At 39.8% G+C, this 26853-nt stretch overlaps 1 protein-coding gene across 14 annotated transcripts in view; it reads left to right on the forward strand.

Annotated features, from left to right (window-relative positions):
- KCNMA1 (potassium calcium-activated channel subfamily M alpha 1) overlaps positions 1–26853 on the forward strand; it is a 510997-nt gene that overhangs the window by 448829 nt on the left and 35315 nt on the right. For all 14 annotated transcript variants that reach the window (XM_075109777.1, XM_075109780.1, XM_075109788.1 and 11 more), the window contains 3 exons: positions 6300–6423; positions 9360–9584; positions 12834–13026. In XM_075109777.1, the coding sequence (XP_074965878.1) occupies positions 6300–6423; positions 9360–9584; positions 12834–13026 (542 nt within the window). The remainder of the gene's footprint in view (positions 1–6299; positions 6424–9359; positions 9585–12833; positions 13027–26853) is intronic.

A 26853-nucleotide genomic window follows, 5' to 3' on the forward strand; every position in this document is an offset into this window, starting at 1 on the left:
TTTTAACAAGGTTTGAGCGATGGGGGCTAGTATACGTTAGCCCTCTGACTTGCCACCGTTGGTAGTTGTGCTATAAACCATGGGAATAAGAACAGATCGGGATCAGATCAGTATCAGTATCAGATTTTTTGGTTTTTTGGAGTGCTGTGAAATCTTGCACAAGTGTTTTTGCGATGAGAAAGCAGTGTCAGGAAAGAAAAGGAGAATTTTCCAGCAGAAAAAAATCAACAAGCTTTTTTATAAAGTTCAGGGTAACAGAAGATCCACTCAGATCAAGGCAATGGAAAGAAAAAATTCTTTAGGTTTAAACTGGGTTTAAAGGAAATAATGTATTCTTATAAACTTTGACTTGCAGAAGTGGTAGCTTTTATCATCAGGTATAAAGGCTACACACTTCATTTAAGTGGCAAAAACACTCCTGTATTTTATGATGCCGCTTAACTATGGGTTTATGTTTTTTTACAAATGAAAAGTGATTTCTTCAGGTACATTCTCCTACCCCTCAAAGTTTGCTAGTTCTGCAGCTTGCGTAGATATAAATGGGAGATATTAAAACCAGAAGATACGTTGGCCATGTGCCTGGTCTCCCCCTCATTAAATTGCTCATATAAAAGCCTAAAAGTTAACTATTTTGTTACTTTTCTATGTGAGGGGATGCACGCTTCAGAAGCGTATTCTCAGCATGTCCTGAGGTATCCAGCTACTTTAATGAGCAAGATTCTTAGAGCAAGCAGCTCTACATCAGTGGCCCTAGTAGTCTTGATAAATTAACGTGAACTCTTCAGTAAGACTTCTGAGGATAAAAAAAAACCCCGTCAGCAACATCTGGGCTGAGAGAGAGAAGGAAGGAGAATCGTTAGTATTCTTAGCACTGTAATTCAGGCCATAAGCTTGCGTAGGGCACTAGGTACCGACCGCTGTATTAGATATATTCTTTGTAGATGTAGAGAAAAAGTCAGGCACTCTGAGATTGCAGCCAATATTAGGATAGCTTCTGAATATGACAATTTTTCTTTCCCTTGTCGCACTGGTTTTTCTCCTCTAAAGCCCCATGCATCTGGGCGCTGGATCCTTACAAATTCCATTGCTGATTAACCTGGGAGAGGAAAGATCCGTGGGAGAGCGTCATTAGTGGCAACAAATTCTCCTTACAACCTAATGCCGTCCACACGGACTGCAGAGGGTCACAGGGAATGGCTAATGGTAGCCGACAAATGTTGGGTGTATTAGTCACAAAACATTTGCTGAATTCCATCAGAATGTCGTGACAACCTTCGCGGCTTGTCCCAGTGAGCTGCCGGAGCCGGTGGAGTTTGCCTGTGACAAGCCGTCACTCTCCCTCGGCTGAGCTTTATAGCACCAGTCAAAGCAGTCAGAGAGGATTGAAGTGACAGAGGCCCACTGAGTAAATAGTGGAACATGCAGCACATCATGAAATATTCAGCCAGGGTGTAAAAGCTCTAAATGCTTTTTCAATTATTAGCACCTGCACTGGCTGCATACATCTAACACTAGCAGCATGTTAATTGCCACAATTTGTTAAGGTCGTTGTAGGAAAAATTTCAAAGGCGTGAGACATTCTCTAGTGTGTCTCCAGTTCCTAGCTCACCTTCAGCAAACCCACTCCTTCCTCCGAAAATTAAGTGCGTGTGGGCATACACTCGCAAACACACCTCCGCACCCAAAGGCAGGTCGGAACGCTCAAAATTTCCTGGCCCGCACACACAAGGTGAGTTTCAAGACCCCGAACCTCAAGCAGTAACCTGCCCAACATCCTTCTGTGGGCAAAATCCAGATGTAGCGTATCTACCCGAGAAAGGCATCGTTGCAGACTCTAACGAACTCAGGTTAAAGAGGAGTTGTGTTGTTCCCTGGGGTGTTTTGCCATCGATTTTATATAATGGGAATTTTCTCGTAGGGCAGAATAAGCAGTAGCCAGGACATGGTTTTACTGGTGTGCAAAGTCCGCTGCAGCTCAGTGGGGGTATATCGCTTCACTGCTCAGAATCGCACGTGAACGCTAGCAAGAGGGTTAAGACAAGGTGAGAGGATCCAAGGCAATGCCAAACCACAGTCAGTTAATGAGGCAGCCATTTGGCCCCGAATGGTCTGTTCAGTTCTGTCCATCCCCGGTCATTACTCAGAAGTTCCAGACTCAAAAAATGCAAGGAAATAGGTTTGCAGTAGTGATAAATATGTGCTGGGAAAGCAGTGCTCTTTAAAACGTGGTGTTGACTTCCTCGCAATAGGTTTGCTGGAAGCGGGATTTACGGTTTTGCTTTAGGCTGTTGTCTTCCAGGCAGCCTTGTTGGGAGTGCAGCTGTAGCATGGCATTTAGCGCCGTTTTCAGGTTTAATTGATCATAAGTGGCATTATATGCTTTTCAAAACCTTGAAAAGATGGTGTTTTGCTCTTCATTTGAAGTCATGCGTATGTAATATCTGCCATAAGAACCAGAGGAGCTATTTTTAAACTGGGGTTATGGACGAGGGAAAATTACCTTGTGTTCCCTTCTCCTGTGCATGCTATGCGTGCCTGTCTTTTCCTGGTTGGAAGGCCCAAATGCTCTGGTCGTTGCAAGCCACAAAAGCCAACACCTCAACTAAAACAAATACCGTGGATTTTAATTGGTAGGAAGTGGTTTTCTTCCTATCGTTTGCATTTTTCAAGCAGATGACTTTACAGCCCTGGAGAACATAATAGCTGCAGCACAAATACAAACATTTCCACAGTAACCTGCCAGTGTGACTCAAGCATGGCTTGACAGGGCCATCTTCAAGGGTGAGGGGGGCAGAGGGGCTCTAGAAACATTCAGTCCGTGATTTGGCTGTAAGGGCAACAACTGCAATGCTTTGTGTAAAATGCATTTTAATGGGAGAGGGTGTCCAACCCCCTTAGGCAGATTTGACAGCCTTGGCCTCTGTGTGTCTGTCTTAATTAATTTTTAGTATTCGCAAAACGGGTTCAGATCATCAGATTAACAAGAGTGTATATGTCCAAAGTCACAGTACTATTTTATTACTGTGTTACTTCATAAAATGACCGTGTTTTTTTGATTTTAAAAATTCCAAAGCTTAATTCAGTTTTTAAGAACATAAACCAGCGTATCTTCTACCATCTAAGGACAAAGTTGGGCTTCAGTAGTAAACAGTTTTCAATCTCCATAGACATCTTTAGGGTTCGCTTTACTAGGAATAAAAAAAATCGCTGATTAAAGAGAGATTAAAATAATAGCTTAGCCCAAAGATTTAAATTTAACAAGCACACTTATATGTAAAAAGCCATGGATTCTGAAACACAAAGCTTGGCCAGTCTTACCATGGTTTCCTTCTCAGGCAGTAATCCATTCTTCTAGAGTAAAAGTTGTACAATAGTACCTGTTAGCATACTTTCCTGTTGTGTGACCCGTCCTGTTTGCTGCTTTTAAGGCTCCCACTTGCTCTACTCCAAGCAGCGAAGTGGAGGAGCCACACAGTTTGTCATATTGCAAATAAGGGCATGTATTGATTTAAAAAGAAAAAATTTAAACTTAAAAAAAAAAAAAAAATCACAATTTGTTACCTAAAACTTCAATAGGGCGTTATATCTGATGATTCACGTACTTTGCCCCTTCCATAGCACGCCTCTGTTTAAACCTAAGATAACTAGAAAATAGAGCATTTGGGTAAAATTCTAACAAATTTTTGGCACAAGCTACTTTGAACATTCCCTTTTAGGATGCAAGGCCCTCACCCGAAAGAGAACTACGCTAGGCTTTAAGCACATACGCACACACACACACAAAATTGCCTCAGACTTCAAGGCGGTTGACGGTAATTTGATGTCAGATATCTGTTATCATCTGCTTTGTTATAAGATTACTTTCAATTTGTATCATTTCTGTGACTGGGATTAGAGTATTGCTAAATACTCATTTGTATGAAAGCTTCAGATGATCTATTTAGTTTTAAATCTCAGAGCAGAAAAGAAACGCTGATTAGAAAATTAGAATGTGGCATTTTTTACAAGTTGATTTATTGTCGTTTCGCTGATGAAGGGAAAAGGAAAATTCCTTCCTATATGCATCTAATTTCTGACATAAAAAGGAGGCGATTTGATCAGCGAACTTTGCTTTCGTTTCAGTGCTGTGCTACCCCAGGCTGGTGGAGAAATGTCTTGTGAAATTTTAGAGGGGGAGAAAAAATCCAAAACAGAAAGAAAAACTTGTCTCAGTGGAAGCTCCTGAAGATTCCTAACCTTTTGGCAAGATTTCTTACTTTGAAACGCATAGCTAAGGCATTCCATCAATAAAAATAGCTAGGACAGAGTACCACTAAATGTGGTCTGAACTACATGCCACTTTGAGCAGCAAGGAATGCCCGACGGACAGCAGCACAGTTGGCTCTCAGCTGAAACCACCGCGGCTGCAGCTGGCCGATGAATGGAGCAACAGAAGGCAAAGCCTAGGTGTATTTCCAGAAATTAAAAAAAAAAAAAAAAAAAAAAGACAAAAAAAAAAAGCCAGCACAAAACCTTTTGGTACAGCTTTTGCCCCAAGAAGCCACCTCTGCTTCCCACAGAAGGAGTACGCTTATGCCAGGCCTTTCATTACTAAACCTGGAGTAGGGTCAGAGACTGCCACAGTCCCCCGGAGACTCCTCTGCTGCTAGTGGGCTGATAGTGAGATGCACTGAACTGTATCTCTGTTGAGGGAATGGAAAAAACTTTGAAAACATGGTGTTTCTTTTTCCAGATGAGTCTGATGCCTTTGCCATTCAGTGCGTTGCTTTTTCCTAAAGCATCAAAAGATTCTGGTTTAAATGGAACATTGTATTAAGAGTTTCTCCAAGTTCTCGGAAGCCACTTTCTATGGAGTTGACCCTGTTTGAGTGAAATGAATGAGAATTTTCCACTGGTTTCAATGGATATATAATCAGTGGCAATAAAATTATGCAAATTAATCACCTTGACGGAATTAGAGATTATACCTTTCTGGGCCTGCAAGCATAACTGTTTTAAGCATGATATAGCATCATCCTGTATTCATGGTAAATTAACCTATAGCATGCACAGTGTCAGTGTCTGCTTTAGCAGACAATGCAGAAGAGGGGTTCTTACCACTGTCTGCTGGCCCATAGGCTTTAAAAGCAGTAAACTTTCCAGTTTCGAGAGTTCAGCCAATATGGGCATATCCTTAACAGGCTTCAAAGACAAAGTGCTTTAAAGTTTGGCCATCTGTCTCAGAGTATTTAGCATATTCCTACACTGCAAGTATTTTCTTTTTTGAAGTGTTACAATTCTGTATCAGGATATTGGAAGCGTTCATGACAAAAACCTTAAGTAAAGACTGTCGTTTTGCCAGCCAAAACTCTGTTCCCTCCTTGAATTTAAGATTTTAGGGTCAGTTTACCCTGTGCCTTGTAAACGCGGTCGTCCTTATAGTACTATTGTATAATGCAAGCACTTAGGGGTCCGCACTAGCCTCTGGGAGCGTTGGAGTCACTTAGTACTTAGCTTAATGATTGATTTTAGCATATGAATTAAAGAACTGCATGTGTCTGGGCTTAGATGTAACTATTGCTGGAGAGCAAGTTTATAAACATGTCTTTTATTTGCTTCTCCTTTGAGAAGCCTTGTGCTTTAAAATCTTACTGCAAAACCACTTAGAAGGTTATCACAGGTAGAGTTGTCTGGGAAAATGGACATTGTTGTTTGGTATTAAAATCATGTATTCCAGATGTGGGCATTTGTTAGTCAGTCTGCTCTAAAATGACATACTGTTGAATCTTTAAAGGGCTTCAGTTTGGGAAAGCAAAATAAGATTGGGCAAATTGCTAAAATATTTAAAGTGCAGCCTGTTAAAGCTTTTACTGCGAAGAGCATCACGTCAGAAGTTGTATGTGGTGAAAGCAGGTAATTGGCTTTCCATACTTATGCCAGTCAGTCAGCATGGGGCTCTGTGCCCATCCCTTCTACTTCATTGCAGATGCTAATAGCAGCTCCCATATTTATTTTGGAGGGGTGGGACTGGAAGGAAAAACAACTTCTATGGACGTGATGGTGTCAGAAAGCCCTGTTTTAAATGAAATGGTTATTGGTGTAGAAAGAGTATGGCAAATCTTCAAAACTGCCCCCAAAATTTAAAAATTTTTTCCTCCTCAGCTTTTGTTTAGGTGTGCCTGCACTGAAAGCGTGGTAAAGTGTAAATACATTTCATTTTTTTACTTTTATCCCCCTTTGTACACAGCTCTTGGGATATCTTGCCATCCATAATTCATAATATTTTCCACTTACGTTGTCCTCAACTTGTTTTTCCCCAGGCATGACCCCTTGTTAATTCCTGGCAACGAGCAGATTGACAATATGGATGCCAATGTGAAAAAATATGACTCTACAGGGATGTTTCATTGGTGTCCAGCCAAGGACATCGAAAAGGTCATTTTGGTAGGTATTGATGATAAGTTGTGTTTGAAAAGGTGTTATCTGAACCGTAGAACTGATGCCTAATGGATTAATAAATTAATCTCTACTGTCATTAAATCCGGTGTATCAAAATCAGAAACACAGTGTGGTGAAATCAGAGCTAGCAGTGTGGTTAAAGAATTACGATCATATAAATCTGTATGCCGAGTGCAACAATAAAAATTGGTCCGAATTAGAGAATTTATTTTTCATACGCTGAAATTTGCGTATTGAATTTAAATCTTTAGAGAATTAAGGTTGGAAATATTTAAATGTTGACACACCCCATTTATCTCTTTATACAAGGCAGTAGTGATTCTAATACAGGCACATGTTGCTTTGCATTATCTCTTATTTATTTATGTGAATTTTGCTCTCTTAGAACTTCTCTCTCAATTTCCAACATTTCAAGATGCCCAAATAGGCCAGAGTAAGTAGTACTACTACTCTGCCTTTCTAGCATGTTGCAGTGAGCCTAGTCTATGTTTGTTTCGTTTGTTTAACGGGGGAAACCATCAAGCTGACTCAAGTCATTAAAAATAATTAGAAGGCCTATCACAGTCTATTTTGCTCGGTGAAAGTTTGTGCCACTTGTGTTCATGTACTCGTACCTAAGAGTAACAAGTAACTAACTCCAGCTCTCATACACAAAACTGATGATATTTGAAATGAGCTCCCTGGTGGATCTTCACTTTGTCGCACTTCATAAAGCTTTTCCTGAGCCTGCTCAATTCGATTTTCCTGCGCTGTGGCGTGGCGTAGCCGACGATGGTGACAGCCCCGCTTTATCTGAGCAATCAGGGGTTAAAAGCTTGTCTCCACTTTTCCTCAGGGGGTTTCTGTAATAACTGTGTCTTTGTCTGGAATTGCAGCATCGGTGTTTAAACAGTCAAGCAAGTAAATTCCAAATTCTGAGCTGTGGGATGGAGTTTGGCTGAACACTTTGGGTAGTATGCATTTCTACGCATACAGCAGGCACGGAGCGGCAGCCCTGCCGTGCCATACTTTGTAATAGAGCTAGGAATCCGCCTGCGTGCTCTAAACACGTTTGAGCAGGCAGCCTTTACTTGTTGTCCCACTTTGAAAAGTGTTTCTCCAAAAATGGCGCTGTGGAGTGCCTCGTTTGTCATCTCGTGGTGATGCCATGCCGGCTTTATCCCCTTCTAGCCTGTGAATCTGTAAGTCTGGCCAGCTTCTTTCTGCTTCATGCGTCATCACCAATAAAGGCACTGCTGGAAAAATGCTTCCCTACACCTTTTCCAGTCCACAATTTATGTCTACATTCATATCCATGCAAATTTAACGCTGTCCTTAGAGACTACACAACTACAAATTAGTACATAATTTGAAGATGATGGGATTTCCCAGGTTGTCGTCTAATTGATACTTGATGATGCCTCAATCAGAAAAGAATTCATTTCTCTGCCCAAGGTCCGTGTTGGCTCTGTGAGATTCCAGCAGTATCAGATAATAACAACTTTTTTTGACACGCAGTCAAATGTACGTGGCTACATACAGATCAATGACCATAGAGAGACACTTTTTATATCGCTCCTTTCAAGACTTTGTCTCTGCCTTGTCACATCTGAGTATTCCAGACCCACAGGGAGAGGCGTGGGACGACTTATGTGCTTCACTTGAGCATTCGCTCAAGCGGCCAAGACCACTCTCTCGGTAGAGTTTTATGAAAATCAGTGTAAATGCCCCAGAGAAATTGAAAGCTCATGTATTTAACTGATGAAGAAACTTCTAAGCAGAGCTCCCGTTCTTCTTACGTAGCGAACACCTCTGCTGCATATTCCAATCTGTACTGCACATTCTTATGCTTCCATAATTTAGGAAAAGGACGTATACTATGGATAAGCGAGGGGAAAAATCTGCAGTCCACCATTATCTTAGTTTCATTCATCAGCAAAACTTCTGTGTGATGGTACTGACTGTACAACTTCTTGGCAATGTGATATCAGTGGATCTGCAGCTACTTGATGGAGTGCAGTAATGCTAAGACTGGCTCCAGAAATGAAGGTCATTTTTTCCTAATGACTTTATTTAATCATCTTGGTGTTTGAGTTGCCTGCTCAACTGACATTACCACTGATTAAATTAGTGCAAAAATTTATTCTTGTCACTGAGACAAGAAGATAATTCTGAACATCATTCAAATGTTCTCCATGAGACTTTTTTCCTTCCATCTATTCAACAAGTCAGGAAGTCCAGTGGGCCTGGAAAGTTAGTATTAATCACAATATTGCACACTAGTTTTTTCTTACTGAGAGAAGTTCTGTGGAGTGTGGTAGGCATGCATTGTAAAGCGGAGCAGTGCGGGGTGTCCTTTGATTGCTTCTCAGGGTAGTAGCAGCTTGTCCTAAAGTAAGAACTTTGACTCTGAGAGAATATGGTCCTCAATTCACAAGACACGTGTAATACCACAAAGCCCTACTAAGACCATTAGCCATTTCCTTTTCAAATTGGCCCTAAAAAAGCCCCCAACAAACTACTAGTGATTTGTCAGCTAAGGCATGGTTTTGTTCTCTTTTCTATAATCCTTCTAATGGCTTAATGCAGAGTAGGTCAAACTCTGTTCTTAGCTAAACCGGGAGTACTTTGATTGTAACTGGAGTCTTAATCCACATGCGTAGAAACATAGACGGGACCAGAACACGGTCCAGTACGACGTCTTCCCAAACACTGAAGGATTTGCAAACAAGAACGAAATTGTCTTATGCTGAGCACGTTTAATGAAGGATAAATAAGGGTAAAATGAACAGCTATTATCCAACCGCTTCTTTGTGCATGAACAATATTGACAGTTGTGTTTTTCCTGGTTTAAAACTCAAGATATGATTTAAGCTTCCCTTTGTTTCATTTCTCCCTTGTCTTTTTGTTTTGTTTTGTTTTTTGTTTTTTGTTTTTTTTAGACTCGAAGTGAAGCAGCGATGACAGTTTTAAGTGGGCATGTAGTCGTTTGCATATTTGGGGATGTTAAATCTGCTTTGATTGGATTAAGAAATTTAGTGATGCCATTACGAGCCAGCAACTTTCACTACCATGAACTCAAGCACATTGTGTTTGTGGGTTCACTTGAATACCTGAGAAGGGAATGGGAGACACTGCATAACTTCCCCAAGGTTTCAATCTTGCCTGTAAGTCCAAAGCCATATTATTGATACTTTTGTTATTTAGGACACCAGCTGGACAGATGTGTATTGACTTTGATCTTAGGCTTTTTCACTTTTGTCTACTTGTAGGCCTGAGGACTTAGATTTTCCCTTTACTGTGTCTATGAAAACAGAGCCCTGTGAGACCTTATTAGAAGATATTTGCTGCAGCGTTCGGTTCCTCGTCATCCTCATCGGATGAATTTCAGCTGCCATCAAATGTATTAGCTGTGTTATATATCGAACATTCACTGTAGTGCACTGTATGTAGCCAGTTCCAATGTTGTGACTTCCCTGACTGAATGACAGTAGTTCTTTATGACATTATTTATGTATTTATACCCCAAAAACCTCTGAAAAAAAATACCATTACTCTATCTACATAATATCTAGCTGTTTTCATAAAAAACTTCCTGTAGGCTGGCCTTACTTTATCAGGAACATTGCCATAGCATTTCCATTCAGAGTCCTGCCATACTCGTGCATGGAAGTCGGCAAAATGCTGACGCTTTTGAAATCAGCGCAAAGCTCCTACTGATTTTGCTAGGGACAACCACTGAAACCACAGTTCAGAGGTCCTTTTCCCCCTATATATCATTATCATTCACTTGTGCCCAATATGTAGAAACATGAGCTCCAGGAGAAACAAATAAAGGCCTCCAAGCCTCCAAGTGGTCTTGGGTGGTCACATCTATAAACGTCCCACAAAGATGTAGGCGGGAGGGAAACAAGCCCTCAGTGCAAGTACGGAAGAGAGTGCTCTGTATGTTACAGAGCAAAGTTAGTTTGTATGTTTTTATCAGAATGAAAAATTATGATTCTACCAGTTCTTAATAATTACATTTCAGCTGTTAAAATAAATAAATCCAAGATGGATGTAACCTAAACGGAATAATTCGGAAAATAGCTATAGAATGGAAAGACTGCCTTCACTTCTCATTAATTCAGGCTGTAGGTCTTTGTTACTGTAAATGCAGTTTTAGTGTTAGCCCTTGGCTTTTTTCTGTAAACTGATCCAACAGATGGTGTCACAAGATTCTCTGCTGTCACAAAAATGGTGTCAATATCAGATTTGGTCAGTTAATATCCTCCTCTTCCTGCCATTCCCTTTTAATTCCAGTCACTGTGAAGGCTAAAGACTAAGGAATCAGAATTAAATTAATAATACCGGTGAACTGTGGAGCAGGATAGAATCCAGCTACTGCTTCCAAACTATCCACGATATAATGTGTATCGATTATTATAATGCGTATTTATTTGTAAAGTTTCGATTCTGAACTCTGAAGAGGCATTAAGGAAATACACGCCGCCTTTACATTCACCAATCAGTTTGCACCCACGTTTAGAGTAGTTTTGGACTAATTTCAAGTTAAACAACTTAAATAGTTAATGCACATTTAAAAATACAGAATATGTAAAGGAATTGTATCTTACACGTTAATGAGGGGTGCTGGAGACCACACAGACTTCATTACTGCTTTTTTTTCCAGCCTATGTGGTTTAAAATGGGGATATAAAGTTAGAAATATCAGCGTTATTCTGATCTAATGATACTAATTCAAACGTCTACTGAAGTCTGTGAGATCGTACTGGTAGGAATCATTTGTTAAAGGGAGGCCGCTCAAACGCATTTCCTACTTCTCTGTGCTTTGGTTCACGAGGTAAAGCTCGCTGCTGGTATCTGTTGGGGATGTACTTACAGCTGACTATAAAAACATCTAGCTAACAAAAAAAAAAGTGGAAATTTCATTTAAAGTCGGTATTAAAAGAGGCATTTAAGCTGCTGAGTAAACTCCTAAAAAGTAGGCAAATGCCAATTTTAAATATCCTCAGGCAGCCTTAATTCTGTCCCTTTGCATAAAATCATTAGGAGTAAGCCTTTAATTAATTACATGATTGCATATTATTTTTCCCCACAGGAACCCTGCTTCACTTGGTGCACAGTGCAGACACAAAGGGCAGAATTAAGGTGGCAGGAATAATCATATCCTAACTTTTGAGTACTTTGTAACTAAAACATATCTGTTCGATATATACTGCTTCCCACAAGGTTTCATGCCTCAAATTATTGAAAGTAACGTGGAATAGTGAGGCCGGTATCTGAAACTAGATGGCAACCACTGAATAAGAATTGAGCTCTGCCTTCACTTTGTGCATTTTAAATTCACTTTTGCATTGAATATTCTCAGTGGAGTTCAGGAGACGTTCACCATGAGTGATCAGGAGATGGAAGAGTAGGGTCTTGACTCGGTTTTATGAAAGTCGCTGTGTGACAAGGGGACAGCTTAGTCTCCTCATCATCATTAGGGTCTTTGGGTACCAAACCATGTGAGGCAGCAGAGCAGAATCTAGTTTCCATTTAAAAAGTCCCTTTTTTCCTGGACCTTGCAGCCCCTGTGTCATAGACTTAATATTCTGTAACTAGAGAGATGGACTGTTGGATGTGAAAGGCAAGTGTTGTCTTTAAACAAAACGTAATGGGTTAAGTGTCACGTCTCATTTGTGTTAACTATGGAAAAAACCCCACGGACTACCACAACATTTCATTTTAATTATTGCATTCTCTGATTGAGAATTGTGGAAGCAGGGAATGTTGCATGAGTTGTGCCCTTTAAGATAAAGTCTTGTTTCTGTTTCAAAGGGTTTAATCACACGACTTTGAAGATCAGTGTGTTTTGCTTCTAGAAGCACCAAAAACGTGCATTGAAAAGGTTTAACCTTTTTTTGTGTATTGCTTCAGGTAGAAAAAAAAAAATAGCTTTGTCCTGATTGCATTTCAAAAGCGTAGGACACACAATGCTTTCCTGTTTAAATTGCTATTCTTTTGCCCAAGACCGTTGCGACTTGGTAGTAGATAAATAGATGTTTAAAACACACCCCTTGTTATATTCAGAGAGCCAGAGGTTGCCACGTTATAGCAACTTAAATCAAGACGATTTCAAGTCACCGAAGAGATGTAGAATGCTGGCATTATTCCTGTTTCTTGTTTGTTAGTAATAGCTTGACTGAGTATTGAGACTGAACCTAAAATGCTGCCATCAGCACCAACTACCCTTTAGATTAGCACACATCTCCTATTCCCTGGCACATAGTTAGACCAGCTTAATGTCAGAGCATAAAAAAGATACTTGTTAAATAATTTCCCAAAGCTCCTTCTCAATCTTTAATTTGTTTTTCTTTTTTTCCTCCCCTGCCCCACCCCCACCCCCCCTCTTTTTTTCCTCTGTGCCGAAGGGTACGCCATTAAGTCGGGCTGATTTAAGGGCTGTCAACATCAACCTCTGCGACATGTGCGTTATCCTGTCAGCCAATCAGAATAATATTGATGATGCTTCGCTGCAGGACAAGGAATGCATCTTGGCGTCACTCAACATCAAATCTATGCAGTTTGATGACAGCATCGGGGTCTTGCAGGCTAATTCCCAAGGTAAGGACTGCCCTATAATACTTCTCTGCAGTGCCTACAGGGGACAGGACCTGGCAGGAAGAATATCCCTCACTCAGTAATTCAAAGAGCCCTACATCAGCTTGCTTGACAGTTAAACCTGCTGATTGGTATGATGGCTTTTAAAGGGACAGTCACGTAGTTTCTCTGCTACATCACAAAGCGCATCTTGCAGAGGAACAATGAATGAACGTGAAACTGGCATTTTTTTCTCATTCTAAAATTTTCCTAAAAAGTGTATAAAATCATTGCTTTCTCCCCCTGCCCTGCTCTGCTCTCTGGCTTTCTTACCAGGGCAGCAGCTGTGATATATCCAAAGCTAACTCCTGCTCACTTTGGAATACCTGAAGCCTCTGTCTAACAAGATTTCTTTTTTCTGTAAAGCACATTGCAACCACAGAGAAAAATTGCTGAGTAATACAATCCAAAAAGTAAAATAAAAGAACAAGAATTTTAAATCCTTTACAGTTCCTGTACCTTCTTGCTCAAGAAAACCCACTTAGAATTAACTCAAAGCTGATCTCTTCCCATGGTTTGACATGTGCTCATCCCATTTAAGGACATTGAACAAAATCCTTCAGTCTTTTCTGAGAGTAGGGGATGGATTCATAGGTAGCCAAAGGCTATTTTACACCAGCTGTGCCTGTGCAAAGCAGCTGCAAAGCAGTCCTAAGCACCCTGGCAAAGACCATCAGTGTAAAAACAATCATCTTCCCATCCCTGAAGGGTCTTGCAGCTTATGCAGCTGAAGTCCTACCTTTGATAAACCTATTAAGTGCTGCAGTAAATACTCCCTCTGGATCTAGCCCTGCTATAAATGTGGGTGTAGAAGGGATAGTGCTTTGGTCTGCAATTTCCCCATGAGCCTGACCTAGAAATAGTTTTCCCTCAAGGACTGTGAGAACTAAGATTAAGTTCAGTTTTTCTTCTTTAGACTCTAATCAAGAAATAGGAATTATGAGCCAGAAATCAGAGGCAGTGGTGTAACTTCTTGAATATGGAAACTTCTCTAAAGCAGAAAATTCTTTGTTAGACTCAGCGATAAGACTGTGGAATTTAATACTGGAATTAAATTGTACCAGGAAACTAAAAGGTTGAAATTTTCGAAGTCGGTTTGGATAGTTCTCTGGATAACAAGTAGATTTAGAGGAGAAGAGGAAGGAAACGTGTTTGCAATCCCATCAGTGGTTGACCTTTCAAATTTGTGGCCTGGAAGCAATACAATCCCAAATATCTTAGAGTTCTTCCATTAGAAATTTGTGATTCTGTGATTATAGTCATGATTAGGAAGCTCATTGCAGGCGTGGAGATTCCTTGTTTTGCCAACTGAGACCTGGGATGTGAAATTTTGTATCTCAAAACCGCATGTGTACTTTCAGTACCAGGCTATTGGCTGTTCTTTGGTGGGTCTCTCTCAGTCTCACGTAATTAAATCACATAATCACAGACGTAATTAAAATAATGAAAAAATAGAATCTGTTTGTCTCACCCCTTCCCTCCCTCCCTTGCTGTTCTTGAGCATGGGCGGTCTGAGAGAATTTCCTTCTTCTGCCTCTGCTCAGAGGTTAGTGATATTTCCAGCACTTGGATGTGGTGTTTTACCTCTGGGAGTACACTGGACCTTAGACCATCCCCAAATGAGGATGGAAAAACCTAGCAATGTCACAGTCTTGTGCACCACGTGAACACTGGTTAATTTTTTACACTCCATCCTTGGAGGTGTTCAAGACCTGACTGCATAAAGCCCTGAAGAACCTGATCTGACCTCATAGCTGACCCTGCTTTGAGCAGGAGCTCGGACTAGAGACCCTCTCATGTCCTTTCCGGCCTGAATTGTCTTATGATTCTATAATATGCAGGTTGCTGCTACAGCGTAGCCCCTGCAGGTCAGGAAGTGTAGATGGGGGCCACGGTCCAAATCCCTTCAGTCCTATTCAATGTTACTGATGCAGAGAAGCAGAGGCACGATAGGTTAGCACATACTTAGAAATTTTGGACATTTCTCCAGGTAAAGATCAGTCTGCTCATGAAAAAAAAAAAAGGTGACGCTTTCTGTAGCTTTTCTGGGGAAACAGGACATAACATACGGCAGGTAACCAGCGGACTATTTTAGTTGGGAGCACTGACTAGGGAGGGGTTCTTCTAAAACCAGTTGCTTCAGAAAATAATTATCTTTCAAGTAAATTCTCTGCTTATGGTATCTGCAACTCCTGAATTGGTTGCATTGCTTCCAGTACGGTAAATTTTCTTGAAAGACCTTGAATACAACGGTTAGACTGTCAGAAGCAATTAGATCAAGAGATAGCACAAACTTTACTGGAAGTTATATCCAGTGTGACATTTTTGTCTATGAAATGCAGCTTTAACGTATGGGGGATGCAACTATCATGACAATTATATAAACCAGGTGGTTCAACTTTTTCTGGTCAACAAGCAGCACACTAGAACCACCTCACAGCTTCTCACTGGCAATTAAGTACCTTTATTTACAGAGAGAGTTGTCATGTTACTTTTGCTTAAACATTTATGTCTTATTTGATATACTTGTTTATCCATAACACGTTAGCTGGTACAAACTTTGAGTATTGCCAGCCTGAATTTTTCTAGATTTGAACGTATCATTTTGAACTAAGACATTCCTCACCAACACCATCCCTTCAAAGACTGTTCTGCGCTGTTCTTTTATGTGACTCCGATTACTGATCGCAGGAAACACTGACATTAGAAAATCTGAGTGTGTGGAAGAATGTTAGTTGACCTGTGACAGGGTGTTGAAAAGAGAAGAAACGAAACAAAATATGTGATCAGCATGAGAAACATATGGGCTAAGCTGTGAGATCTTTGGTGAGGGAATTAACAGTGCAATCTTACCCTTGGTATTCTAAGTAATAAGCTAGTATGATTCTGTAGTCACTAAGCAGAGGAATCGCATATGAAACCCTGATATATGATCTATGTTTATGTCTCTGAAAAAAGAAAAAAAAAAGTACAGTCATTTAATTGATAGCTATTGAATGCACAAGGATCCTTCCAGTTTTTATCTGTGATTATTTCACTCTAGCATCAGATGAAAGATGACACCAGTACAAGAACGCGCCGTAAAAAGCAGGATGCAAATTTATTTAACCATCAGATAAGCCATAATCATTGGCCAGTGCTGAAGTATGGAGCCATAATTATGACTTCTTTGTTCTGAGTTGGTAGCAGGACAAGAACCACAAATTTGGGGATTTCATTCCCTTTTCCCCAGAGCCTCACCCTCGTCACCTACTTTAACACCAAAGTCACTTCCAGTCCTAGGCACATAAACACTCATCCCTAGCCAACCTTCTGTACCCATCCAGACATGCCCTTTCCAGCCAGGGAGGTAGCATTGCACCAACAACTGAGCCCAGATGCAGTCTGAAAGGAAAGACCTTGTAGAAGGAGCAGGAGGGTGGACATCCGACAGCAAGGCTTGCTGATAGGGGAAGTTCCATAACAATAGGGCTACCAATTCCAAATGGGTTAAGTTAACTGCTGAAAGAAAGTCTACTGAACTAATGTGGTTTATGTCAACAAAAGATTTTCCCATTACTTGTTCAAGATGAACTCAATACGCACACGGCAGCTTTTGTGCAGGAAACAGAGACTTGCCAGTGTCTCCTTATACTGTTAAAATATTCCCAGGCCTTCGGACAGGGTAACATTATTTATCTGGACCTTCTATAAGTAGTGCGACAACACCTTTGTCCTCTGGTCTGCCTGCCTCGAGTCCTTACTGATCCTGCCAGAACGGCATCTTAACCAACTGCAGTGCTCTGCCTTGACCTCCTGAAGAAGAAAAAAATAGCTCAGAGTTCCAAGGCACAGGAAAAAGAAAAAAATTCTGGACCAGAGCTACAAAGGGCCCTGGAGTACCCAGAGCAGATGACAGTAAACTGTCTAAGTTGTCAAACCCATGTTCATCATCAGCTGTCTAGCAACATATGACCAAACGCATGACTACACAGCACTGTGAAGGTGCCTTCCTTGGAAGGAAAAGCTTACTAACTGTTCTGGAAGGGTTTGCTATTTCCTGTCCATAAAATGTGTAATTCTACTCGAAAAGAACAAGAAACACTTTCCAATTGGAACTGTGTCATTGAAAGCTCTCGTGTTGAAAGCATTCCCGTGGCTGTCTGCATTGAATGTTTCAAAGCTGACTGGGCGGCTCCTTCGGCTCACAAGAGGTTAGGGGTGCAGACTCTGGTGTCCTGAAAACGAGCTTTTGGGAATCGCCAGGGCAGTTTGTTGCGTTTGGGAGACCTGGATTCCCAAGAACAGAAAGGCCAAAGTGTGTCCCACCGAAGCTGCAGCAAACTGGTGCTTTCATTAAGATATCTCAGCTCCCGAGATAGAAAATGCTGTAAAGTCAGATCTTGGCCGACCTCTCCACAAAATGACTCATAAACTCAGGTGTCTTATTTGTGACAAGGCAAGTCCTGTTTTTATCTTGCAGTTCCTCTTATAGATGTTGACCGATTGTCTTCCTGGAAAGGTTTGTAAAGAGATATGTTTGTGGTGGAGGAAAAAAGTCACCCTCGGGTACTGGACATCTGTTTTTATCGTCCCTTGATCCGTCCCGATTCTCATTCTGTCCCCTCAAATACAAAGTGAGATTATTTTATCCAGAAGTATTTTGCAGAGAAGACAAAAGGATGTTAAGCATTTGTGCTCCGTAGCCGCAACAATTTTCCAAAGCACCCAGGAAGGTAGAGGCTGGGATGGGCTCTGCCTTGGCAGTTATGTTGGGAAAGCACCAATAATTCTCCTTTCCCTCATTCTGTTGACCTTTCCATGCTTTGTTCTTCAAGTAGCATCTGTTGACTGCTCCCACGTAGTTTTTCATGTTTCTTGTATTTTCTTTCAGAGCCTTACACTGTGGGAGTTTTACTTGTTTTTTTTACCCACCAGATGACCAGGGCCCAACACAAAATATTTTTCTTCAGTTGTAACTAAAACTGTTATTTGGCTTTCTTCCCAAAACCCAGAAAGACAATTATACTTAACTGTTTAGAGATTTATAAATAATGTACCAGAGTAGCCTCTGGGTAGTAACTTTAGAAATCCAACTCAATAATTTTCTTTTATTGGATGGTGATTTAGATCTTATTTTGAGTCCTATATAATAAGAGCAGTACATTTCATTAAAAAACACTTACTAAACAATAAAGAAAAGTGATCTTATGGCTCCAAGCAGGTCTAAAGTACAGAAAGGGGAGGCTGTATAGTGACATTTTTTCTATGGGCATTACAAGACAGATCACAGTACAGCAGGGTAGATGTATTTCAGTATAGTAACAATTGCAGCTGTTTTCTGAATGACTTCAACTTATGAGAATTTTCCCTAGGAACACTATTTCAACACATGAGAGATCTTTTTAAGGCCTCCATTTACAGTTCTTGTAATAGATCCTCCAATAAGAAAGAATAAAGAGGAAAAAATAAAGAGGGGATGAACTCCTGGGTAATACGTCTCACATATCATAGCAGGATTCTTCTGGGGAAAATCCTGTAAAATGAAGTCAGTGTTCTCAGGATTTTACACACTGACCTGCGAGCGTAACGGGTAACACAAGCTAAAATAACCTTGTACAAGTTTAGTTCCATTTGATACCGTTCCTTTAAAAATCACTTGTGGCTTCATCGTCATTTTATGTTGGAGCTGGCTTAAACTTCACTTGAAAGGACAAAAACATTTAGCCACTGAGGTTCATTAGATTTATTTCACAATCTGTTGATTAATTCTTAAATTATTGCCATTTTTGATGGGCTTAGTCTCGCAATCTGCTGCAAGAAATTTCCCATTAAAATGAATTTGAGATCCACATTCGATTTTGTTTGCAGGTAATCTATTCTTCTTCACCTCTACCAATCAATAGTTCTTGGTTGCTCTATCGCTGAAATGTTAGCAAAAGAGAGAGAACAATAGTATTATCAGGATTGGGAATGTGAGAAAATTCTTAAGCAAGGCGAAAGGATAAATACTTTCTGAAATGCTTGGTTAGCAAAGGTTTTGTGGCACTTTAAGAGATAACAGTGTCCGAGTGCTGCTAGAGGTGTTTGTTTTAAGTGCAAAACAATAGTTTTATTCCTGAAGGAGGGGGGGTTGGTGAGTGTTGAATCTTATTCCTCTTACTTTACAGTCATAAGATAAAGTTTTTAAGTGAGGATTTGAAAATACAGGGTTTGGTAATGACAGATGCAGTTACTTTTTAGGCTGTTATGGAATTCAGTAGCCTGTGGCAACTCCAGCACTGTTTCCTGTGCTTAATTTGTTATATTACATGAAAATGGAGAAAGAGAAAGCCTTACTTCCGAATACAGAAAATCAAACTACTTAAGCCAGCTAAATAATTTCAGAGGTTAAGGAGTTACTTAACCTCCTTAGGAAAGCATATGAGTAAAAGCAGAATATTAAACGTAGATGTAATATTAAAAATAAATAAATGAATAGTGCTGGCAGAAAGTGAAAGATTTGGGGTAAGTTTTTTAAGTGTCGGAGGGAGCCATGACACTGGCTTTATAAACGCCTGGGTTCCTGTGTGTCTTTGCAAATCAATGTCATTTAGGCCGCAGAATGCTTGTTACGCTTAAAGATAGCTCATAATTTCCTAAATCACATAGGTGCTTTGAAAGATCTCCTAGACAATAGCAGTCCTACCAGTCACGCTGGGAAAAAGGGCAAGTATTTTGCACTGACATCAGGGTTATTGGTTTGTCAGGATTGATGGTTCAGTGGATGGTTAAGCGTGGTTTTATGCTGTGTGTTTCTGAACGCGCCTTGTATTTTTGCTAACATCAGTTGTTGTAAATGACAAAAATAATAATCCAATTAACAAAATTTTCTACTTGGCTGGTTGTAGTTTAACTAATTGAATTTTGAAATGTTTCTTGTAGTTCAGTTTCATTATATTTTTCAAAACAAAGGCTGACCATCGTAAGTAATGAAGCTAATAACTGAAAAATGAGATAAGGGTATCCTAACTTCTCAGCACACGTCCCACATCACCATTTTTTCACACACAAAAAAATCCAATTTTTGAAGATTAGGTCACTGTAATAAATAACTCAGTACTAACTTTTTGCAACATGCCCATAATTTCTTATCCTGCTGAAGCAGATGGATCAGCTGATGGCTGTTATCTATTTTGTGGTAGCACACTGGAGCTCTAGATGGGATTAAGAGCTTGTTGTCATAGTCCTGATATATACAAGAATAAAATACGGCCTTTGCCCTGGCAAGTTTACAATCTGATGCCTTGCTTGTTCCAAAACTTAAGTTATGTGCTCAATGTTCTACGGGTTAATAAATCTCGCTGACTTCAATGAAACTATCCACCTGTGTAAAGTTAGATTATGTGCAAGTCTTTGCAAGATTTGGACTTAAATAAACTAAAGAGCCTGGGTGGCAGAGAGGCTGTTCACTTTGTTTCCTGTGCTGTAGCTGGCACCTATGTCAGGCGCCCTTCCCTCCTGTCGCACAGGACCTCGCTACCCTTCCAGCCTTCGCAAGAAACCCTCCGCAGAACAGTGCCCGCCCAGCACCGTTCGCGTGCCGTGTATTTTCCTTGCAGCTGGATGCTACGTTAGCTGACGGAACTTACACACGCGGAGAACAGTTTCCCATCTCTCTCAGAGTTTCCTAGGAAGAGAGGAAAACTATTAAGAAAAGAGGTTTTCAACTCTGTTGCTCATAAACTAAAAATATGTCGGGGAATGGCTGGAAAGGCACGTTTCTTTGACACAGCTTCCCTGTATTTGAGAAATGCTGCAAGGTCCTAGCCCAAATACCTTCAAGCTTTCACAGTTGCCTCTTTTTCTGCTGCTTTTGAGCCACCTGCTTCAGCCAGAGCAAGATAAAACCAGGCAAAGGAGGTAGATAGTACAGTACATCAAGCACGTGATTTTACACTTAAACTATAAATATGTTTAACCATCCCAAGACTGTTATAAATTCACGGTGACTCTATTTTATTATTATTTGCTGTTCAACATCTTCAAAGCAAACCCCCTATTATGAAGGTGTACTATTTTGTGCATTTCTGATGCTGAGGAATAAAAAAAAACGTGCTCTTTTTATGAGCATTAATTATACACCAGGCAAGGAAGCAATTGCCTCTATGTTATGAAATATTAAATCAAAATGCTTCCTGTTCCCAGATGTCCCAGAGATAAATACAGCAGTATTTTGAAGCCCCACTTGGAGCTGTTTTGCCTGCAAATTTATAGTTTTGTCTCCATTTTCAGAAAACCCTGTTTTATGTGAAGTATAGCACTCTTGGTAGTTTTTAAGGAGCAAACTCCTCTGGAGTTGCCTATGTAGGCAACAACTCTTACGTAGATTGCACACAGGGGATCTGAAGTTGAAAGGCTCCTTTAAGATGACAAATGGGTTGAAAGTGTTATTGTCTTTGATTGCATGCCTTACATCATCTGTATGTAGGAATAAGAGAGCTATACTTTATCTTTAGCCATTTTATAAATATTTAAGTCCTTAGAGTTGCCTAAAGATATTAAAGCATATTTTACAGTAGTTGGAATATAAATATTATATATAGCACAAGATACCAAAGTAGTTTAATGAATTCATAATTTTCTGTTCACTTTTATTGGAATGTGTTTTATGTTCCAAAACTTCCATTTAAAGAATAAGAGACCATTCTGCTCCCAGACAAGATGTGACCCAACAGTGAACATAGTTATCAAGGTTTCTTTAAACGATGAGATGGGACTTCAATTAGCAGGAAGAAAGGGAACGTGGGTATTAGAATGTACTACACCAATCTCTGTGGTTTAGCTTTAAAAAAAGTATTTTTGAAGAAACTATTGGGGTTTTTTAAGTCTTTAGGAAACCCTAAGGTGTTTTGCTTCTCTATCTGTGCATTTGTTAAAGGTTCTTAATTGCAGAAGGGGAGCCATATCTAGATCCAATTGTACAAGAGTAAGTTTTTTAAAATTTTGAACTTTAGTTTCTAAAATAACCAACCGTAAAATCTCCTGATATTAAATGTGTAAAAGGTCTGTATTTCATGGCCCCTTGAATACAATGGTGTATTGAGGTAATAATTCTGAATCTTTCAAATTCCCATCAAATAAAAAAAAATTCTTTTTAATATTTCAGGGTCTCGCTATTTCCCAGTAGGAGCCCATGCTGGGTAGCGCTTGCTAATTGCGCACAACAAAAGTAGACACACAACGCTGGTAAATTACCTGACCCTTTGCATTTTAATAAGCCAACAAGGATTTCATGAAGTGATGTTGTTTCAGTGGTTAATGGTGTCAGCAATGTTGTAATTGTAGGCTGAGGCACATTAGCTGCACAACCACATGTAGGAAGGGTTTCTCTCGACAGGCCCTTTGGAGAATAGAACAGGGTATTATCATTAAGCCTATGTCGTTTGCATGCTGCTAATCACTTACTTTATTATCTTGTGTATCCATTGTCTTTCTTTAATTGCTCTTTAAATGAAAATTAAAAATAGTTCCAATGCCCACGATACTTGCGATAGCATCTTGATTATGAAGATAACTTCAAGAAAATGGAACATATAGATAATATATTGCAGGATTAGAGATAGTTTGAAAGTTATATGCCATAGCAGGCAGCCTCATGAGCGTAATTCTGGTATCTTTCTTTGCTTCAGAATGTATTGTTTGTTTAATAAATGGTTATTTATATGCATAAAGGTGGTTGTTTTTTTAAAAGGACATACATGAATTTGGAGATCAATGTCGCTGTTTTTGCTTTAGCGTGGAAGAGATATAAAGCGTCAATATCCAGCAGATACTGCCAGTCTAATGACGCTATAGGAGAAAGCTGGGTTTTAGTTCCCTGCTCTTCCCAGTTAAATCCTAGTCTGCGAAATCCATTGTAGAAGAGCAGACTCTCACACCTGCTAGTGAGTTGCAGAGCCTCGACAGCTTTAGGGTAAAACTTATAAAGTAGTTGACATTCTTTTATCAAGACAGAGCTGGTGATTTTTAAGTTTGACACGGTTAAATTTGAGGCAGCCCAGCCTTTCCGCAATAGGCAGTCTCTAAAATTGGGCTGCTTCTGGTTGTCAAGATCCTTCCAAACCCTTCAGCACCTGCAGAATTGGGTCTGCAGGCTGAAGCGGGGCACTGCCTTCATTTGAGAATCAGTGCTGCTGTGCTCCTAATAATGTTGTTTTGCAGCTTTTCTTTTTAATATCTGAACAAACAAAACCTGAAAAAGTAAATCTGTGCATTTTGCAAATGGTATGGTAGGAGTTTTTATTGACGGAAGAAGGATAAACTTTGTCCCTGACTGATTGCTGTGATTTATTTTTATTCAGCACACCCCAATAGTATTCTGGTTACCGGGAATTTTCCTACTGACTTATTTGGATACAAGATTAAGATTATATAGAAGTTCTATAATGTCATAGGAATACGTGATCTTTTGTAAACTTCCCTTAGAGCTTTAAAGTAGATCCTGTGACAGTATAATTGAGATTGGGCCTTTTGTAGTGATTTGAGGTTTGTTTGCTGGTTTAAATTTTGTATTTAACTTCAAATGTCAAATACTCCTAGTACTTAGTGAGAGGCAGAGCATCTCTACAGTGTAACGACATATATATTTTCTATAAGTTTGCCTTTACAGAGGTTTTGCTTAAATGCATAGGCAGGACTATAATGGGGTTGGATGTCCTCATAGGATTACCTACTTCTGCTAAGTTCATGTCCATCTGCTTGTTCGGTGACGTAGAATGAGGGCAAAGATTAATAACGCTACAGTTACAGGAGGTGTTCTTACGAACAAATGTTCCATTAGTCACAAGTGGGAGCTTGCTCAAAACCAGCTGATGCTGTATCCAAAATTAAATTCCCAAAAGCTACTTGAACTATGTTGTTTAGCATTTCAAGCTGTTTATTTTTAGAAACTGTATCTGTTGTAAAGCCTCAATAATTTGTGAATTGTTCCTGTTCTAACTTTTCGTGTGTGAAGAAGATGTCTGCCTAGAACAGTAACTTCAAACTTTTCAGAAATGTATAAGAAATATAAAAAATCCCTATTGAAATGATTTATCTAATCTACCCTGGCTTCAAATCAGCGTTTGACAAGCTGCTTACAATAACGTTTTGGTGAACTCTTTCTTAGAGGACAAATATCGGAAAAGATTTTTCCATATAACTCCAATTTAGCAACCTTGCTATTTCCAGTTTAATAAATGTGCCTAAGCAAACAGAGAAATCTCAGATACTCTGTTATATCCTAGCTGATTTCATTGCCTGTGCCTTGCTACCATGAATTCTTTGGAATTCATGAGAAAGGGGTTTTGCCACAAAATCATGGAAAAGGATTCATTTTAGTATGACATTCATGGACTTTTTAAACACAGGCTTGAGGTCTTCTTTCCAACATTTTCTTAGTGTGCAACATTTCCATTCTCAGCTCCTCTTGTTTATTTTTAGTGTCTAGCTGCTACAGTAATTTTACTAAAAACTAATAAAAATTGCATGCTTTCTGTTTTTAAATTTCATTATTAGGTGTTGATAAGCCTAGGGTGAGACCTAAAATTCATGAAAGGGAAGAAGTGTCCTCATCTTTTTCTTGTCAAAGAGTAGAGACCAAGTTGATAGCTCGCGATGAGGAAAGGACCTAGAGTGTTTCCTCCCAGGGGCTCATGAGAGGATGGGCTGGGCACGGAAGGTCTCTGCTCTCCCTTGCTGATCAGCGAAGGGAGGCAGGGGGTGGCAGGCCCTTCCTGAGCCTTTCCTCCAAGACTAGTGCTCTCTTGACTCATTTCTGCCTAGGACGTCCCTCAGGTGAGTCAAAGCAGGAGCTACCCTTTGATAAGCAATGGGAGGGCTGTCAGGAGAAAAAGGTGGGGACATGTTCGTGCAAAGTATCTTGTGATGCACGTTTCAAAATACTCTCCCTGCAGGAGAGGGAAGTGATTCTGCTTACCTGCTCGAGAAGTGCAACCTTACCTCTGTGTCTCCCAGGTTTCTCAACATTTGTGAATTCGTTATTAACTCTTCAATTAAATCTTCAGTTCAGTTCTTGAGGGGCAATGTAAACTCTGCCCGTCTGGACGTATCTTCCATTTGGAGTCAGACTGCTGTAGACTGAATTAGATAGATATTAGATAGATATTAGATAGAGGGGGCTTCTTAAAATGTGGAGTAGTGCTTGATTTTTTTTTTTCTTATGGCAATGTGCTTTGCAGTATCAAATGTAAACAGGCCTTAAAATTGACCTGCAGATTGATATTTCAGATTGGCCCTGCCCAAAACCACAGATTCAAACCTCTTAAACTACCTCACTACCTGCAAAAATCCACATTGCAACTTTAATATTTAGTCTTAGAATCCTATCAAATAAAAAGAAATAAACTAAAGCCTCTCAGAAATACTCAAAACCCCTAGTTGAAAGGACAGCTGTTCCACTGATATTTGCACTAATGAAATTCGAACACGGAAGTAAGCATCTTATTTTTTATCAACCCATTTAACTCTCCAGTAAATAATAAGGGATAGGAAAGTTAACGTTTTGCTTAAGTGTTTATAGAGGTTGTGCCATTTCTAAACCCAGCGGTAGTATTCAGATGCGTGAATGACAGTAAATAGTCAATATAATGCTGAAAACTGAAAAAAAAGCCCTGCTTGCTGGAAGTTTTCAGTGCGACTGTACTGTGCATGGGTACCGTGGCATATATTTGATGGTTGCCACTTCGTTTTCACTACTTAAAGAATGCCACATTACATTTTACTGTTAGCATTGTCATTACCAGTTTGGTTGCTAGTGTAATGGGGTTTGGATCCCATATAAATTAAATAAATATGGAGCTGGTGTAGAGGCACTTCTGCCAGTACTACTTTAAATATAAAAAGACATTTGAACTATGCAAGGCAGGCAAAAGCCTTAAAGATTTTAGAAAAAACTCTAATCAAAGGAGTCATTTTATCATGATAATGAGGTACTTTTCTTTCTAAGATTAATATTGACCGAAGAGGGGAAAAACTGTGAGCCAAAATAGTGCAAACTTAGCAATGGAAAGTTCACTTTCTCATAAGAGCAGGCAGCACCTCACTGTTTTTGTGCATACTTTTCCTTTTTTCTTGATACATTTGAGCAAATTATCTGTTTATTTACAGTGATGACTGTGTGCTTTGGATATTCTTCCCCCTGAACGGCCATCAGAGGCATAAGTTGCTTTCTGGCTTCTTGATTCTGGATCCCAGACTGATTGAAGCAGAGGTTCCCAAACTTTACGGCCTGGGTACGACCAGGAGTATCACTGCTGTTCTTCAGGCAATTGTGTCTACACGGCCCTAGATATTGCTAGTAGCTCATATATGGCTACTGGTACATCAGTCAAGAATATACAATTAGAGACCTACTTCAGATTCATCCTGATTCCGTAACTGCAATTTCTGTTTATTTTTTTTAATGTGAAAAAAGAGGAGTAGAAAGAAAAGGAAATCTTCACTGTCTGTGTATTTCCAGCCAGTCAAAAGTAATTGCAATAAATTAGCCAATTTTAGTATTTGGTAGACCTATAGTGAAACTGGAATAGAGCATGGCATAGTGTATATGTGGCATATAAAACAGGGATAATACTGCGAGCTGAACAGTGTATAAGGCTGGTTTGATGTGTTAGCCCTGCCTATGATACCAGAATAAGACGGTATCAGAGTTTCTTCTAATGGAAGTACTTTCTGGAGGTACTTACCTTCCTATTACTTTATCGTGCGTAGCAGGGATGGTTTTCGTACTGGCCAATAATACCGATAATTCTGAAGTGCCGATGGGATGAC

The sequence above is a fragment of the Phalacrocorax aristotelis genome, chromosome 14 (genome assembly GCF_949628215.1).
Source record: "Phalacrocorax aristotelis chromosome 14, bGulAri2.1, whole genome shotgun sequence".
Classification (NCBI taxonomy): Eukaryota; Metazoa; Chordata; class Aves; order Suliformes; family Phalacrocoracidae; genus Phalacrocorax; species Phalacrocorax aristotelis.